The 17,987-nt window shown below is 34.0% G+C and overlaps 1 protein-coding gene across 8 annotated transcripts in view; it reads left to right on the top strand.

The window, feature by feature from the left end:
- anne (polyamine-transporting ATPase anne boleyn) overlaps nt 1-17,987 on the top strand; it is a 138,840-nt gene that overhangs the window by 20,113 nt on the left and 100,740 nt on the right. For 3 of the 8 annotated variants that reach the window (XM_076473454.1, XM_076473456.1, XM_076473457.1), the window contains exons 2-4: nt 4,434-4,492; nt 11,091-11,192; nt 14,768-14,935. In XM_076473454.1, coding sequence (XP_076329569.1) covers nt 4,434-4,492; nt 11,091-11,192; nt 14,768-14,935 — 329 coding nt within the window. The remainder of the gene's footprint in view (nt 1-4,433; nt 4,493-11,090; nt 11,193-14,767; nt 14,936-17,987) is intronic. The other 5 variants (XM_076473461.1, XM_076473462.1, XM_076473460.1 and 2 more) reach the window with 2 other exon arrangements.

Genomic DNA, 17,987 nt, shown 5'->3' with positions numbered 1-17,987 from the left:
TGTTTGAACATGGTGCAGAGATTGTTAATTTTTTACACGGCTGAAGGCTTCTTCAAACTCGTGAACAACTCGAGCCATTTTTGGACCTCCAGTCATTCACTTGCAAAGAACATGTGGGTTTCTCAGTAAGGCCAATGACCCCACTTTTACCTTTAACCACCTGATTGTTTTGTTCTTGCACATTTTCCAATGGCACTGCTAAGAAAGTGTGGGTTGTGTTTTGAAATGTGAATTTTCATGCTTCAAACTCCTTAAGAAACTGAATTTTGAGGATTATTTATCATAAATGAACAGAAAACAAAAAAGAGTAAAGAGTATGATTCAATTTGAGGAAACAGGTTGGGAGAGACCTTAAATATAACCTGAGAGGTTTGAAGATCACACTCTCAGAAGGGCTGATGCTACCAGTTCTAATTCAAGCATTGTGTACCAGTCATTGAATTTGGGATACTATTGGCTTTCTCTTGATGCCACTTGAAGGTTTCAACCCAGTCCATTTGGTTTAGTTTCATGGCATGATTGCTGTAAGTCTTGCTGAAGCATATAAAGAGATGTAGTAGTAACTTAATGTGTATACCTTTTATACATGATGAGTTATTTGAATAAAGATCTTTACTTTTCCTGATGTGGCAGCCTTAGTCTGAAATAGTGCATCTGTTCAATCACTTCCTTCAATCCAGATTCTGGCACCTTTTCAGAGTGCTATTTCCATATGCAAGCCTTCAAGCATGAACCAAATTTGCCAACCTCAAATTCATCTGATCATAAGCTAGAACAAGGAGCAAAGTATTAATAAATTGATAAGGTTTCCAAATAACTCATGAGCTGGATTTACCACCCAACTTAGACTGCTTCATTTACCTATACAGATCACAATACCAACCAAAGTGAGGATTGAAAATTGTTTTACAATTTATCTAGCTAGTATCATTTTACTTGTTTGTGTAAGTTGATTGCAACATTTGTTTTAGCTGCTACTTGTAACCATCAGTCATTGTTTTATTAAAAGTAATTTGTTTTTTTTGTTTATTCAACTGCACTCTTAACAATTCTCGTAGAACATTGAATCATTACAAGAGAGTGAGCTGACTTTTTAAATAGTAGCAACAAAGGACTAGAGCACTTAAACAAAATGTCATTTGGATATTTGTTGGAATTAAATGCAGTCTAGGAAATTATATTTTCATTAGTGAAGCCATGTTTGAATACATCATTTACCTATTCAAGCCATGCATATTTATAAAGATGAATGTTCATAAAATGACCATTCAACATATAAGCTGCAGGAGGCACTGAAAAACATTTTGTTTAGCTTCTTGGATAAGAAATGTCTGTCTACTGTTCATGGGTAAAACTGGGCATTGTACTAACATCATTAGATGTTATAGAGGAACATTCTGTGGAGTGTTGTGTCTATAGATAACACTTATTTATTACTTATAGTAGTGAGACTATGAAAGAAAATCATGTGGAATGTTGAGTGCATAAACATAATTATACACTTACTATTAATTAATAGATGGTCTTCATTGTAGTTACAAAATTTATAGACAAACGGTGCACGTAATAAATGGCTTCTGAAATCTATTGCTATACATTTACAGTATAGAGCAAAGTTACGAAATATAGCTTGAATTCATCCCCCCCTTTTTTTTTTTACTGTTTCTAACATCATACGTTTTATTCACATGGGTAGCCTGTGTCTTTTTGTGTAAAATGGTCATGAACTAGTAATGTTTCCCAGTTAACCCATGAACTACTAGCACAAAATTCTAGGATTGTATGGTTTATGCATGGTCTTGAATATTTTGCCTAAAGTGAAATGAGTCTGAGAGAAACCAGTAAGCAATATTTTTCTAATAAGTTGTAAGTCTCATGACAAAAAAATCTTTGATCCATAGTATTAAAATTCATATTTATATATTACCAGGAATGTGCTTGTTCCCTGCATAAATATACAATACAAAGTTAAAATGGATTATTTGAAAATCATAAGAAATTATGTATTCATTTCTAACTGCATATTAAATTACTAAATTTATGTACCAAAGAAATAGACAACTTTTTCCTGAATAAATGCATAGTTTTAGAATTATATACTTACACTCTAAAGATGTATGGAATACTCAGTTAAAACTGAATAAAGTTTCAACTGTTGGTTAGTGTTGCTACATAATTGGATACTTGATGAGGTATCAGTTAAAGGTTTACTGTAACTTATTTAATTATGTTTATGCTAAACAAAACTATGAGACTGGATACAAGTAACACTTATGGACAATTTAAAGTATAAGATGCAGAAACAGTGTATTTTCATTGTTCTTCTGCACTTTGGACAGTTGCTTTAATTCAGAACAAGTTCATGTACAAAACTATCCTCAGTAACTTTCCAAACTAGACTGCAAAATCTAAGGTTTTTTAAATATTTGACAAATATCTTATTTACCTAGCATAACACCTGCTGTTTTGCAACTGCTTATTCTCATTACATACAGATGGGGCTATAACCTTGATGTGACCTGTATTAATAACTGTTGAAGGATAGTGTTGTTTATACACTAATATAAGGTATCTTAAACAGCAGTTTCCACAGACAAGAATAGAAATTATCTCCTTTGAGAATAGTAAACAGGCATAAAGCATGATCAGGTTGGTTGAAGTGTTGAGCAACAGGGAGATCTTTTTCAGTATTAATAGAAGATTTATGGTTGTTGAAACATTTTTTAAAGAGTTGTTTGATATGTCCTAGATGCTGGTCATTGCATTTTTTACACTATAAGGTAAATGGTATTCTATGTTTCATAGGTGATTTCTTTAGAAATTTTAGTTTCTCTGGTTATGTTTGTCAGAAAAATAGTAGTTTTTTGAATTTGTAGGTTTAATAACAAGTTTTATTACATGGATGATAAACATTTTTTGATGGAACATAATTTACTTTTGTGTCATTGATCTTTGAGTCCTGCTCTTTTGAAAGGACAATGGGAACTTCAGAAAATATCTGTTTAAGGTGATCACTCAGTTGGAGATGGAAATGCTTTTTTCAAAATGCACAAAACATTTGTTTGAGATGGTAGATAATAACAGTTGAAACTCTAGTGTTACCACGTTTTAGGATGCATTGTTAGTTTTTTGCATTCTGTATGTTGATTTTGGTATCTTTATATCTTCTTTGTAACATGGTTTGCCTTACATCCTTGGTGTAGCTTCTGTAGTCTGTTTCAACTTTTTCCCGGGAGCATGACTGCAGGTAATGTTTCATGTAGTGTGAGTGGGGTGACAGCTTTTGTAGTGAAGGTACTGTGGTCTGTCTGTAGGTTTTTTGTTTAAGCCAGTTTGTAAAATTCCACTCTTTAATCCTTAAACAGCAGGAACTTTGTAGGTAGCAGCATCAGTCAATGATAGCCACTATTTAATGGTTAAAATGACAACAATATCAAAAAGATAATTTGGATAGGAGAATGATTGAAAGTAAACTTGATTGGTGAAATGTGTTTGTATATGAGATGTATTTTTTCAGTGATTCAAAAAAACTAGCTGTACAAATGAAAAATATGTTAACTGTGTGTTTTCATGTATAATGTTTTAATGGGCTTATTTTTAAGAGATGGCTTTCAATATGGCCCATGAAAAATGTTGGCATAATTAGGAGCCATTTTGGTACCCAATGAAGTACTGTTAACCAGTAGGTCATGTTTGTTAATAAATTTGAAGTTGTTCAGAGTTAAGACAAAACTGGCAAGATCAGTTACAATTTGAGATTCTGATGGGCTAGAAAAGGTTAAGATGGGCTTCAGAGTTCCTAGAAGTTTCTGTAGAAGATAGCAATACCAACAAATGCTTACCACTTACCAGTATTCTTTGCACAATGGATGTTTTTTCCCTTTACCCTATCATTCCACATGTTGTAGAACTAGTAACAATAACCAATCTTGCTAGCCTTTTCTTGTTTCGACTCAAGACAACTTTTAATTCAATAATAACAACCATCACCAGTATGTAGGACATACCCAAACAACTCTTAGAGAGTGTTTCAGCAAATGTAAGTTTTCTGTTAATACCAAATAAGATCTCCCAGTTGCCCAACACTTTAGCCAACTTGGTGATTCTACTAACAATGTTACTCTTATTGGCATTGAAATTGACTTTCAAACTTATAGTATGATGTACTCAATTTTCTTATCATGCATAATTTGAAACATGCATATGTTCAGAACAAAGAATAAATTCAGAATAAATATCATAATGCAAGAAGAATATAGACATACATAGTATATTCATATACAATGTGTTCAGTTCACAGGTAATTGCAGAAAAAGTGAAACTACATTTGTGAAACAAATCAGTGTGTATATGGTAAAGTAAGCAATCTTTTATATTTTGTGTCAAGTTCATATGTTATATTCTTGTTTCTTTTGTTGTTTTTTCCCCTCCAGACCATGAGAAAAAATATGAAGAAAAGAATTGTATTAATAACCCTGAAGAGGACCAAATGGTTTGTTTCTTATTTTTTCTATATTGTAAAATATGTCCATGTTTTTTGTCTTTTTTAAGAGACAAAAACATCCATAGTTTGTTTTCCTTGCTCTTTTTTTGTTATTTCACTTTGACTTTACAAAATGAATTGATAATTTTCTAAAAGTAAAATTGACAAAACATAAAATATCTGAGGGTTTGAAAAAAAAAAGAAGCAAAACATTGAGTATTTTTCTTTGTTTTTTCCTCTTAAATTACAACTTATCTATGTTTAGTGAACATGGATTTTGTTTTAAGTAAAATATGACTGGCTTCATTGAAGTCTAAACAAGAAATGGGTTATAATTACTTATTTGAGTAGTTTTTTTTCAAAACTTGTTATTTATACTTCAACTAGATTGATAAAACTCATTATATAATTTCTGTAGCAGAGTTTAATGTATAAAAGAAATATTAGTACTAAATATAAGACTTTATAATAGCAAAATATTGTTTTTGTTTAATTATACACTGAACATTTTACTTTACAGCTTATTCAGGAATAGTCACTACAACACAAACCAAAATTGACAGTACAGGGCTTCAAATGGTTTAAATAATAAATTATATTTAAATCTGTAGCATGTACAGCAGTAAAGCTTACTGTTGAAAGAATAAAGAGGAAGAGAGATGAAAGCCAAAGAGGTAATCTATAAACTTAAAACCTCCGGAAGCAGCTACTGAATGAATTTAAACATCACAGCTGTATCCCAGAATCCTTTGTTTTATCAAAGGAATATAAACTGCATATGCTACTAACACCTATAGTTTCAGCATAGCAATGTTACTGAGTGTCTGCTGTAGCTAATGCATACAGTTTTGATGCCATTACTAAATTATGTTCTAGTCCACTTAAATAATACACAAGACCTGCTATTATGAATAAAGGAGGTACCTTGCTTGGTGATCAATACAATACTCTTTACATTAGATGTTGCAGCTTTCTTCCCATCTATACAGGCAGAGGATGGCATCAGTGCAGTATGTGAATTCCTAAACAATTTGGAGATGTGCAGACCAAAAATAGATACTGTCAGAGAAATCTTATACTGTATCCTTCACAATGGATGTTTTTACAACAAATCTCTCCAACTCAGTGGTATCTCAGTGAGTAATAGTCACTGTTATTTGTGCCATAATATATTTATGTATAATATTTTTGAAATTAAGGCACTTGACAAAACATAATACTTGACAAGTATTATTTGTGGCTTAGATTCATTAGTGATGTGTTTGGAATAATGACCCATGTTCTTCCTTCTTCAATCCAGTTTTATTAATTTCTAAACTCCATAGACCCCAATATCCAATTTATCTTAGATTCCCCTCAGTGGGCTCAGCAGATAGCCCAATGTGGCTTTCTGTAAGAAAATACACACAAATGCACACTTTCACCAAAGTTATCAAGTACAGAGACAGAAAATTCAAAGAAGCTCTTCTCATGTAACGACTGCAACCACAGATGAATAGGGACAAAACGTGACATCTATGCTTTTAATTAGTTATTTTGCTATCTTTTTGTAATTTTACTCTAACTTTGATAGAACTATTGTTTACTATAGGTAGCAGTTAGTTATTTCTACAATACTTTCTTTCAACAATAAGCTTTACTACTTATTATGTCAAAAGCATGCTATAAATATACAAGCTATGGATCTAAGTATAATAAATTATTTGAACCATTTGAAGCTTTGTACTGTCAGTTTTGGTTTGTTTAAGTGAATGCTTTTCAAGAACCTGTAAGGCAAGACGTTGAGTGCCAAATTAAATAAAAACATTTTGGTGTCACAAGGTTGTTTATTTCTAGTATTCATATTGGTAAAACATCAGAGAGAAAAATATCTTTAAAAAAACAACAACGGTAGAATGTATATTTTGCATAGAAAATATCACAGAACTATTGTCTACTGCAAACATTTATATTTTCTTAACTCCTTTCGTGGTTAGTATGTTTATTTATAGTTTTGATTATGCTACTCAGAAAAATATTTTTAGCTGTCAGTATGATTCATGTTTTAGGATGTTGAGGCAGAAGTCAGATACACATAAACAAAACTTTATATATAATTAGAAAATTTGTCAATAAACTAAAGGTTTTTATTTTCTAGGGTCAGAAATAATACAAAATAAAATATAAACTTGTATGTATATTCAGAAAATGAAATTTGTATGTCATTGAATTTGTAGGATGATAACTTTTAAAACCTTTGTTTCATAATAGAGGTTGCATTTCAAAACAACTATACTGTTACCTTGAGGTGTATACCATGTAGTTTAAAGCTATGGTTTCAAGGCTGAGAATTGTATTGTCTTTGTGAATGTTATTGGATATATCTGAAATGATCTCTTGCCGTTTTAAGCGTTTTAGGGTTTATTGTTTTCTTCATAGGCGGATGTCAGGTACTGAAATATAGGGATTGTTGAGTAAGTTCTAAATATTTTAATTACTTCAGAAAACTTTGTATGTAGCTTAAATATTACTCCTGAGGTTTATGAAGAATGAATTCCAAAAATATATATAATTACATTATTTCAAGTCCTGAGAGAAAATTGTTTCAAGTTAACTTGTTATTGTGGACCATCTGAACAAAAAGCTTTTATCTTGCAAACAGTGCTGTGTAAATTCCAATATATGCCACAGACCTTGAATAAAGCATCTTTCCCTTTATATGCAACTGTGTATTGTTCCAGTCAATGATGTGATCATAATTAAACTGTAGGCCCCCACCAGTAAGGAGAAACACAATTGTCTTTTCTTATTTGCCTCTGGGAACATGGAATTTGACCAGGTTTCTCATTATATACAGTTTCATGGCTTTCTTTGTGTTGCTTGATATTCTTGTTACTATTCACAGTCCTCTCTTTTTCTTTTTCTTTTTTTGCTGGTTTTCATGGGTCTTGGAAACAACCCCCTCAATGTGGATTCCTATACATGGTGAGGGGACCTCCCAGAGAAGGTTCTGTACTTTCAGTTTATCTCCTCTGGGATCTAAACATCCACCTGCATGGTGACTCATGAAGGGGAGGAGAGGATCCTGGTGGTTGAGGGGCCTACTCTAATGCATCACTTTAGCCTTGAATTCCTGTAGATGGGCAGTCTTGGGGTGCCCCCCCCCAAAGATTGATCGGCTAGTCTATTTGGGCCAGGGTCAACTGAGTGCCACCATAGGACGTCCTTGTCAGTGGGTGTAGTGGACATTGTATCTGACATCGGTGTTTGGGTATAGTGCTCACAAAACCCTGGTGTCGCTGCAGTGACCTTACTCACAGAGACAGGATTATGGAACCTACAAATGTTCTGATATTAACATTTAGAATATCACATCCTCCCACCACAATCAAGGCAGGGTATCTTAACTGTAAGGTACAGCCTTTTATTCCTAACCCTGTTGGATGTTTTCATTGTCAACGATTTGGCCATTCAAAGCCTGTTATGCTGGTAAAGACTATGATGCTTTTGAATGCCAACTAGAACTGCATTGTATTAACTGTAATGGTCCACATCCTTCCTATTTTAAAGAAAAAGAAGTACAACATCTAAAGACAATTCATAATATTACTTACCCAGAGGCTTGGAAATTACTATTCCCAATTCCATCTCGGAGTTATGCTGCTGTAATCCGTTCCACTACTACAGTAGGAGTCCATACAGACCTTTCCATGCCTCCTGCAGGATCCTTATCAGTGCATCTTAATCTAGTACCCTTTAATATCAACAAAGTTAACAAATCAGTACCTACTTCTATCTCTGTCCCTACCACATCTTCCAGTCATTACTCAACTTCACCTTGTTCAAGTCCAGGTGTTTCCATGGGGTCTTCCTCTCTTGACAGCCCAAAAATTAAACAAACCATTTGTTCACACCCTCAATCACTGGAATGTATATCTACAAGCACCAACCTGCTTACTCGATCCAGAGTAGGATCACTAGAGAGTGACCAACCCACATCCAGTAAAGAAAAAAGTGCAGTCGCAAGCAGAAGGTCTCCTTACCATAATCTTCTCCAAAATAACTGAAAATGTCCATGCTAATCCAATGGAACTATTGAGGTGTTCAATCAAATGTGAATGACATCAAGGATTTGATTGACTTTTATCATCCCAAATGTCTTTTTTTCCAGGAAACATTTTTAAAACCTACTAATACAATCACAATTTGACAATTCTCCATATATTGAAATGACAGGTCATGTGTAGGACAAGGACATGAGGGAGTAGCATTGCTAGTTTATAAACATGTGTCCACTCAGTCTTTGTCATTGAATATGCCCTTGGAGGCTATAGCCACCCATATCTCCTTGGGTCGTACCATCACTGTTGCTGTCTGTGCCTTACCCCTGGAAAACATTATTATCCATCAGATCTTGATGCCCTCATTGAGCAACTGCCAACCTCCTTTTTAATTTTTTGGGGATCTTAATGGGCATAATCCCCTTAGGGGTGGTTCTAGTATTGATGTGTTGGGTCATCCAAAAGCATATGCTCCTGAATTGCAACCTGTCTCTCTTCAATACTGGCTCTTATGCTTATTTTCATGCACCCAGTCAGTCATTTACTGGTATAGATCTTTCTATCTGCTCCCTTTCGCTTTTCACTTGTTTTTATTGGGAGATTGGCATCAATCCACGGGATAGTGATCATTTTCCTATCATATTAAGAGAAATTCGCCGTGGTCAGTGGCACCTGACCCATGTGCCTCAGTGGAAGTTGGACCAGGCCAACTGACCCTCTTTCACTGCTCCCTCAGAACTTGATCCTGCCATCTTATGTAAATCATCAATAGATGATTGTGTAACAGCAATAACTAACTGTATTGTCCAAGCAGCTGCTCAGTGTATCCTAAAAACTTTGACATCTTTCCCATGGCATCCCCGCTCTTGGTGAAATTCTGCTTGTTCTATAACATGAAAAGCTCGCAAATGTGCTTGGGATAAATTTTGAAGATATCACATGTTTTCAAACTGCATTGCATTTCAGCAACCCTGTGCACAGGCTTGGTAAGTTAGACGTCAAAGCCAGAAAGAATCTTGGATTAAATACACCTTCAGCATTTCTTCAACCACCAGTTCAAAAGTCATATGGGACAAGATCTGGAAGGTGAGTGGATGGTATACTTTTGCCACTCTCTCTATCTTAATATTCAATGGCCATGAAGTTGCTGATGCTCAGAGCATTGCCAATACTTTTGGTGAACGTTTCTCTCATGTATCTAACTTTTCAAACTCATCCACTTCCTTCTTAGCTGTTAAAACACGAGTTGAACATCTGCCTCTTTCCTTTTTGCCTGTTCATCCCTAGGACTACAATCACCCTCTTACACTGGTGGAATTCAAACTTGCACTTCATCAGTCTGGCAATACATCAGTTGGATATGTCTTTCCTGATGCTTGGTGCCAAGCTATTGTATTCCTTATTCTTAAACCTGGGAAGGATCCAAACATTCCTTTGAATTACCGTCCAATTGCTTTGACGAGTTGTCTCAGTAAGACCATAGAGAGGTTGATTAATGCTCATCTTGTTTGGTTCCTTGATTCAAACAGTCTTCTCTCACCCACTCAGTGTGAGTTTTGAAGACAACACTCCATGATAGACTGCTTAATTTGCCTTGAAACATTAGTCAGAGAAGCTTTTTTATGGGTGACAACATCTTGTTTCTATATTTTGATTTAGAGAAAGCTTATAATACAACATGGAGATATGGTATCTTGTGAGACCTTCACTCAAACGGATTGCATAGTAATTTGCCACTTTTTAGTAAGAATTTTTTAATGAACTGTTGATTGAAGGTTCATGTAAGCTCAACACTTTCCCATTTTTTTCACTCACTTTTGTCTTGGCTTTCTGCACTATTTCCCACAGGGACACAGACTCGTCTTCTTTCCAAACTCTTTTGCTTCTGTTAGCTAAAGTGCACGTCACAATGTTTCAAGCATTATTTTCAAAATTTTTATTAAAACATTTTTACTACTTATGTCATTGAGATTGACATAGAAGTGTAGTTCATAATTTAAATATTAAAATTATGTTTTAATTTTTTAATTTAAAAGGAAATGTACAGAAAAAATGTTAAGTATTGGTTTTTGTGTGTCACATAACACATTCAATTGTATTATTGCTCAGTTTGTATTTTATTATTCCTACCACACAACATGTACAAGGATCTAACAAATTAGAAACTTGAATTTAAGATGTATACAAGTTAAATATAAAATAAGAACCTCTCGTCTCTAGATTTGTTAAATATACTAATATCTTAGCAAGTCATAGAGTGGTTCTGCTCAACAAATCAATCATTTCAAAGTTCTTAACTAGTATCACCTATTATAAAGTAGCTCAAGTTTATAAACAATAGAAAGAGAATTTTCCCCTCCACATAATCCTAGTAGTTGTTTATAAGTGACTTGTGTGCAAAAGAAAGAATTTTGCCAAAACTGCATATGTCTGATCAATAAGTTGTTTCTTTGAATAAGAATGGGATTCTTTTTCAACACACACATACTTTACTTAGATACCCTACTAAATTACAGGGATTTTGAGAATACTAATATTGTCACTTGATGTTTTTCATTTTTCACAAGTTAGTGTTTGAAGTCTACAAAACTTATCTCTACATGTCCACCCACAACTCTAGACAAGACTTAGGATGGTACTATACACAAATGCAGAATTTCATAACACAGGTACATACTTGAAATCAATGTATTTCTCATTTACTTTCTATGTTTTAATAAATATAACTAGAATTTAAACAAATATGAGTCAATAGTAATGTATACTTATATGCATATCTAACATGCAGTAGCTGAAATAGTATACTTTTGTAGGCTGATACCTAGTTGCACCTACTGTATTTGTGTTATTCTAGTTGTCTAAACTAATGTAAATTTAAAACCACATTATACCACATTCAAAAACTTGACAACTTTAACATGAGGATAATAAATTTTATAAGTACATGCCCAAATAACACCTTCATCCACATATGCTGTGAAAATTTGACAGACATCAAATAGAAGAGCAGTAGTACCGATTTTTTTAATCTCAAAATGATAATTACTTTGCTCTTATACTAGTTATAAAAGAATCTACAATTTCATGAACAAATATTAATAAAAAAACCCTTCATTAAAAAATCTGATTTTTCATATGTAAAAGCCTTGTAATGTTTACTAGGTCTACCGAATTTTGTAAAGATACTAGTAACTTCTAATAAGTGTATGTAAACTTTAACGAGTACACATGATTATGAGTTTGGTCAGATCAGCCTAGACAGTGTCCACATATTTGTTCATTTTATATGCTCCATGCATGTTTTTTTTCTCTTTCCTTGTGAGGGCTTTCATTCACTTTTGTTTTGGTCTTTTCCTGCACTATTTACCACAGACACTCATTTTTCTTCCCTAACTACCTCAAAACTTGTATTTCAGTGATTTGATGTTTTCTCTATTTAACATTCCACATTGCCTTATTTTTTCTGTAAGATCTATTTATTATTACTGCTCTCATACTATCCCTTTTAAGGGCATTTGCAGTCATAATTTTTTGCATAGAATTCATCATTTTATAAGAATTTATATTCTTTCACTTTGCCTATTAGGTGATAAACCCCATTCAACAGCTGGTTGCTTCTTTGATGGGTGGTGACTCTTTCTTATTTTTCATGTTCTTTCTCATTATGTCTATTATAACATGGATTTTCTTGCATCTAGCCAGCAGTTTTCTCAGTATGAAATCTTGTAGGCTAGAGACATAGTGATCCCTATTTTCTGCCCCTTCATGTCTTTTAAGTCGGGACTCTCCTGAATTATGCAGATTTCTTTCTTTTTTGGATCTCTTTGCCACTTTCTTCAATATATCTATATTGAAGAATATATCTATATTGAAGAAAGTGCCTAATATATATATTAGTGAAAATAAATACATTTTAATGAAGTTAAATAATAAAATAAGTAAAATCATAAGCAAGGATTGCATTAAACACAGCAAATTCAAATCTCTGACTTAATATAAGTGTTATAACTCAAAAACAAATTAAACAAAAAACACTGCATCAAGTGAAAAGATCCCAGGGTATAAGCTACTGTTAGATTACAAAATGTAGGTTTTGAAGGTGACTGTGAAACTGGGACTCACATTGTGGTTGGGATACACTGTGTATCAGTCTTAATCTCCATTTGTCAGTCTTGCATAAGAAATAAAGAGTAGCAATAGATATAGAATTAGAAATAGAAATTAAGAGAGCAGATGTGGGTTCTCAAGCCCATATGTCTCACATCTATATCACCTTTCACTGCCTACAAACAGTTGTGAGTGGACACTGCTCTCTTAAGTAAAAAATTAAAAATAAGGAAATATGGTACTATCACTTGGGGATAAACTAGATGAAAACTTACCTCTTGATGTTAGTATTCAAGTCCCCAATATGGTAGAAAGGCACTAATTGACAGCACAGCAATGAACTGTACCAGCATGAAGCATCCCATCCAGCTGTCCAAACACATTACTATGGCTCCCAACCACCACCCATTACCAAGTCTACTGTGACTGTCATGCTTTAAACAAGCCTAGGGTGCATTTTATAATCCCACATTGTAGCTTGTACCCTGAGACCTTTTCAGTTGATGCAGTGTTTTTTTTGTTTGTTTTTGAGTTGTAACAAACTAACATATGTATTAAAGAGATGATATAACCAACTGAGTGGCTGGTGTTGTCTTTCTGGGAATATTTCTTCTCTTGAAATTTGTATGAAGTAGGTGAAAAAGATCATTAAGTGGAGAAGTATAGAAAAGCAAATTCCGTTACAGTTTACATACACTTATTAGAAGTTACTAGTATCTTTACAAAATTCGGTAGACCTAGTAAAAATTACAAGGCTTTTACATATGAAAAATCAGATTTTTTACTACTATTGTGCAGTATGAAGTATAGATGTAAATACCAAGGTACATTTCAGAAAGGTGTGCTATTTTGAACTGCGTTTTCAATGTAGTTTTCATTGGAAACTCATACTCTGATTAATAATTCATTATTACAAATTAGAAATAATCTGTTTATGAAGATATGCGTATATGTAAAAGAGGAAGCTCAACTAAATTCCACCCAAGGTAATACATAATAATAAAGAAAATCAAGATTAGCTTAGATTGAACATTTAATATACCATTAAGAGTAAAGCTACAAATCAAAAGAAGTATGACATAAAGACAGTTTACATAGCAGAAACAAATTGTCCCATGTGTAGTTAATACACTCTGAGGAAAAGTAAGGTCACTGTCAGGCTAACTATCTTTCATCATGTTGTGTTTATAGTCAATATTACTTCAAAACAATGCGCTTGTTCTGCTGATTGGTAGCAAATTTTGGATGGCTGATACATAATGCAAAATGATCTCGCAGAGGACACAACACTGGCTAAATGCTTCATAATTTTGACTTGTACACAATACACTTATACATGCATGCTATGTTTTACTTTTCAGTAAAAGATAAATGAAATTAATGGGTAAATACCTGTGAACACTTTGGTTTATCAAGTAAAATCCCTGATGATCTGTTGTTACTTGAAATCAACCTGGTTGTCTAATCTTCGTCAAAGCCAAGATAGAATGGCATTACACAGGGAGCAGCAATACAGCGCATGAGTTTCAGTGCATTCAGTACGTTGTTATGGGACGCATGACACATACTTCTGTCTTAATGAAGACGTTGAGTTCTACAGATCTATGTCTCTTTGATGTTAATTGTTAAGCAACAATGACAATTGTGTTTTTCATATTTTATGAATATATGTAGGTAACAATATTGGGGGGCTGAGGGGGGCTTTGCTCATTTTGATGGGGCTCAAGCTCCCCCCTAGTGCCACCACTGATTTTCAATTGTATTCCAGTTTTGCAAAGTTATTATTATATTTACCAAGAAAATTAAACAGATATTGACCACAAAATAGTGGATTCTATTATAATAGTTTAATAAATGGTTAAATATTGTGTACTTCTCTGGTACTGAGCATAAGAGTTAAAAAAAATACTGCTGGTCTCTAGTGTTTTTTTACAATCTTTCCCTTGTTTGTAATTAAGACATTTTGGTGCAAACAATGAAATAACAGTACTTGTGTACCACAGTTCATTATTTGTGTATTACCAATATCATGAAAAGTGCTGATAAAAGTTTACAAAATGTTTTGCTATTATGTTTATTTATTGTAAGTTTGGTAAGTATTATGTCACATCATATCAAGAAGATCAAATTTTTTTAGGATATTATTGGATACCGTCCACACTTGGCCTTAAGCATTCTTACATGGGTGACTGTTGTATGCACTTTTGGACTCTTAAGGTTGCTTTTCCACTGGCGTCCATCATGGAAACTTTATTGCACGCACATCAAATGTCCTTTGGATTCTGCAACAAAAGTCCTGCTGATGGTAAAATAAAATTTCCTTTCTTGCATGCACATTATTTTCATTTACTTTGCACTTTTATTGAGAGGTTTGATATTTGTGCTTTTTTTTTTTTTTTTTTTATTAAGTTGCTAGTTCTGTTATCACTATAGTCAGTTAAATGGTAATCATTTAATTATGCCTGTACAACACAAATATGTTATATTTTCTTTTTGGTACCCAAATGGATGCAGCCCTCCTCAAGGGAAAAATTATACTATTGATTTAAACAAATTACAGAAAAGAAAAAGTTGTATTTGTTCTTCCATGTATTAAAAAAAACAAAAGCTTCACAATTGAAACTTATAAAATAAAAATATTTATTTTATGCACGAATTTGGTTTTGGCTTCATTTCAGCACATTAACAATGAAGTCATTGGTGTTTGAGAACTTCCTGAATTATTTCAAAGAATAACATAACACTTATTACTTTTTAGGTAAAAATGTACAATAATGCACAATAACATAACATTGGTTTGTACTTGTAAAATGAATACAAGTGTAGATCCAAAACATACCTCCTCTCATAATATAGTTTTATAAAGATTTATCTTCTATGCCCAGTTAATCATTTGTATGAACCTTACCTCATTTGCTTCAGTCTTTACACCCCATTGTATTGTCCAAAGCAAGTTAAATCTTGTGATTCTCTCAACCTATGTCAAAGTGCTCCCTACTCCAAGTCTGTTTATAAGATTCCCATTATTACTTTCTATTCAGTTTTCTCAACTGAGGAATGTCGTGATAGTGGTTTTTGCACAGAATACAGGAGGTCTTGAAACCCTAATGAGAGTTGCAGGAAATAATCCAGTACAAGACCAGTGTTGAAAGGAAGAGTGGAAAGAGGCCACATCCACCAGGGACCCCATGGAATCTGAAATACCTGCAAAATCAAATGTCTGAGAAAAAAGTGCTACACTGAGATCTTGAATGGCTCAAGAAGATAGTCAAACTCCCTCAAGCAAGGAATCTCTCTCTAAAAGATCCCTAGAATAAACCAACCAAAAGAGAGCAGAAACTGATAATCTTACAAATTTAGAAGTCAATAAATGACTGATATCTTTTGGAAACTGAACAGAAGATCTGTGATAGGCCTCATAAAAAAGAGTTGCAAAGAAGATATAAAGAAACTAAACTTTTGTATGAGACAGATTAATTTGGGAAACTGGAAATGGGGTGGAGAGGAAGAAGGCATGGCACCATCCCTTTTCAATTAATCAGCAAACGTCTGAGCCTGAACAGCAATGTCTGATGAAGGTGGAAAGACTAGGGAATCAGCTGAATGACTTTTTGCCCAATAAAAAGAGAGTAAGAGTCATAAACTAAAGGAAAAATGCTCGATACATTACAAACTTGACATACACATTGCAAAAATTGTTCAGGAGGCAGGATGTTTATTCAAGGCTTGTGAATAGCTGTTTAAGCAAAGCAAGATCCCAGAAATATAGTCTAAATTCTCACTAGTCTGCACTTGATCTCTAGTAACCCAAACCTCTGGGCAAAGAAAAGAAAAAACAATAAACCTCCTCTCTGCAAATAATGTAATGGAGATTCTCCATGGAAAGGGAACCACTTCCTGATCCTTGAGTAACACCAGGCTCCCAAGTATGAGCACTAGGCAACTCCAATGTGAATTTGTGGATCCATATCCAAAAATGTCCAATTTGTTTTGGTAAAATAGACAATAAATTCAAGACCCAAGAAGACAGGTATAGAAAAAAACCACATTCAAAGCATAATTAATAGCTACACAATGCTAAAAATAAACTGACGTTAAGCACGTAAAAACTACTTTTTGGAGTACAGATAACGCCAACAATGATTACCCTATGGAGTCTTGTCTTGTGGGGTTTGGCTCAGATGATTTTGTCAGTATGGGCAGACCTTTGTAACAGATTAGTGGGACTTCAAATGCTTTCATTAGGATTAGCCCTTTATTTTAGGCCTCCTCCTCCATTATCTGTCATATCAGTTGTTTTTCTCCTCCTGAAGGATTGTCTTAGAATCTGTCATCAAGTGCAAGCCATCCAGGATCTTCCTCTGCTCAAAGAGGCCATAGAGCATGTCTTCTCCTTTCATGAGTGTTTTGTATTTCTGTTTGTTAGTAATGTGAAAGAAAATTGGTAATTTGTAATGTGTCATTCACCTTTATTGTCTTAATCATTTCTTTCAGTCTCCATGGTTTATGATGGAATCATTTCTTCACCTACAATGGCACTTTGCACCTAGTCTATGGAGGACAAAGTTCAGTGTTGGTGATGCCTGTCTTCATATTCCAGCTGTGGAGTCTTCACATTATTATGTGTACTTTATGCTTGAGAGACAGGTCTTTCAATTTTGCTTCAACTTTTCATCCTGCCAGTTTTCAGATTGTCAAGTCATATTTGCATAATCTTTACTCATTGGGCATTCCCACTAACAAGTCTGCTGGTAGGACAGCTCTGGGTCTATGAATTTATGATGTTAAACTTGTGGATGCAGCAGATGAACTAATATGGTTTTGCTGTAAGAAAAGTACACAAAAACACTCATCATTAAGTGAATGACTGGTTTCTTCTCTTCATTTGACAGAACTTCACATTCAGGCTCTTTTATCTGAAGCTGCAAGAACTGGGTTTCTCATCAAAATGGAGATGTCTGTTCTTATTCCCACATAATACATCATTCGAACCTTCTCTATACTTTCTGGTCATGGAATAGGCCATTTTCTAATATAGTTAAATTGGTATTTACTGGTGCAATTTTATATCTTTTTTGGGGATGTAGGCATCAGCAGAGTTATCCATTTCTTTAGGTTGGGCCCACATGCATTCCATTAAATGGTGGTTACGGGACCAATGAAACATTTGCACTGATGCAATAGATTGTCTGGTGACCCTGTCAACTTCCAGCCTGTTTGTTCTTTGCTGATGGTTGGATGTTTCTCTCCAGCTCCCCCATCCAAAGATAAATCTTACCATGGATGCTTTTCTTCAGGAATAGGGTGCTTTTATAGGGGATATGGAATTCAATGGTCTCTAGACAGATGATGAATCT

The sequence above is a fragment of the Tachypleus tridentatus genome, chromosome 12, assembly GCF_004210375.1.
Source record: "Tachypleus tridentatus isolate NWPU-2018 chromosome 12, ASM421037v1, whole genome shotgun sequence".
Lineage (NCBI taxonomy): Eukaryota > Metazoa > Arthropoda > Merostomata > Xiphosura > Limulidae > Tachypleus > Tachypleus tridentatus.
This window is presented reverse-complemented; position numbering and strand designations above follow the sequence as displayed.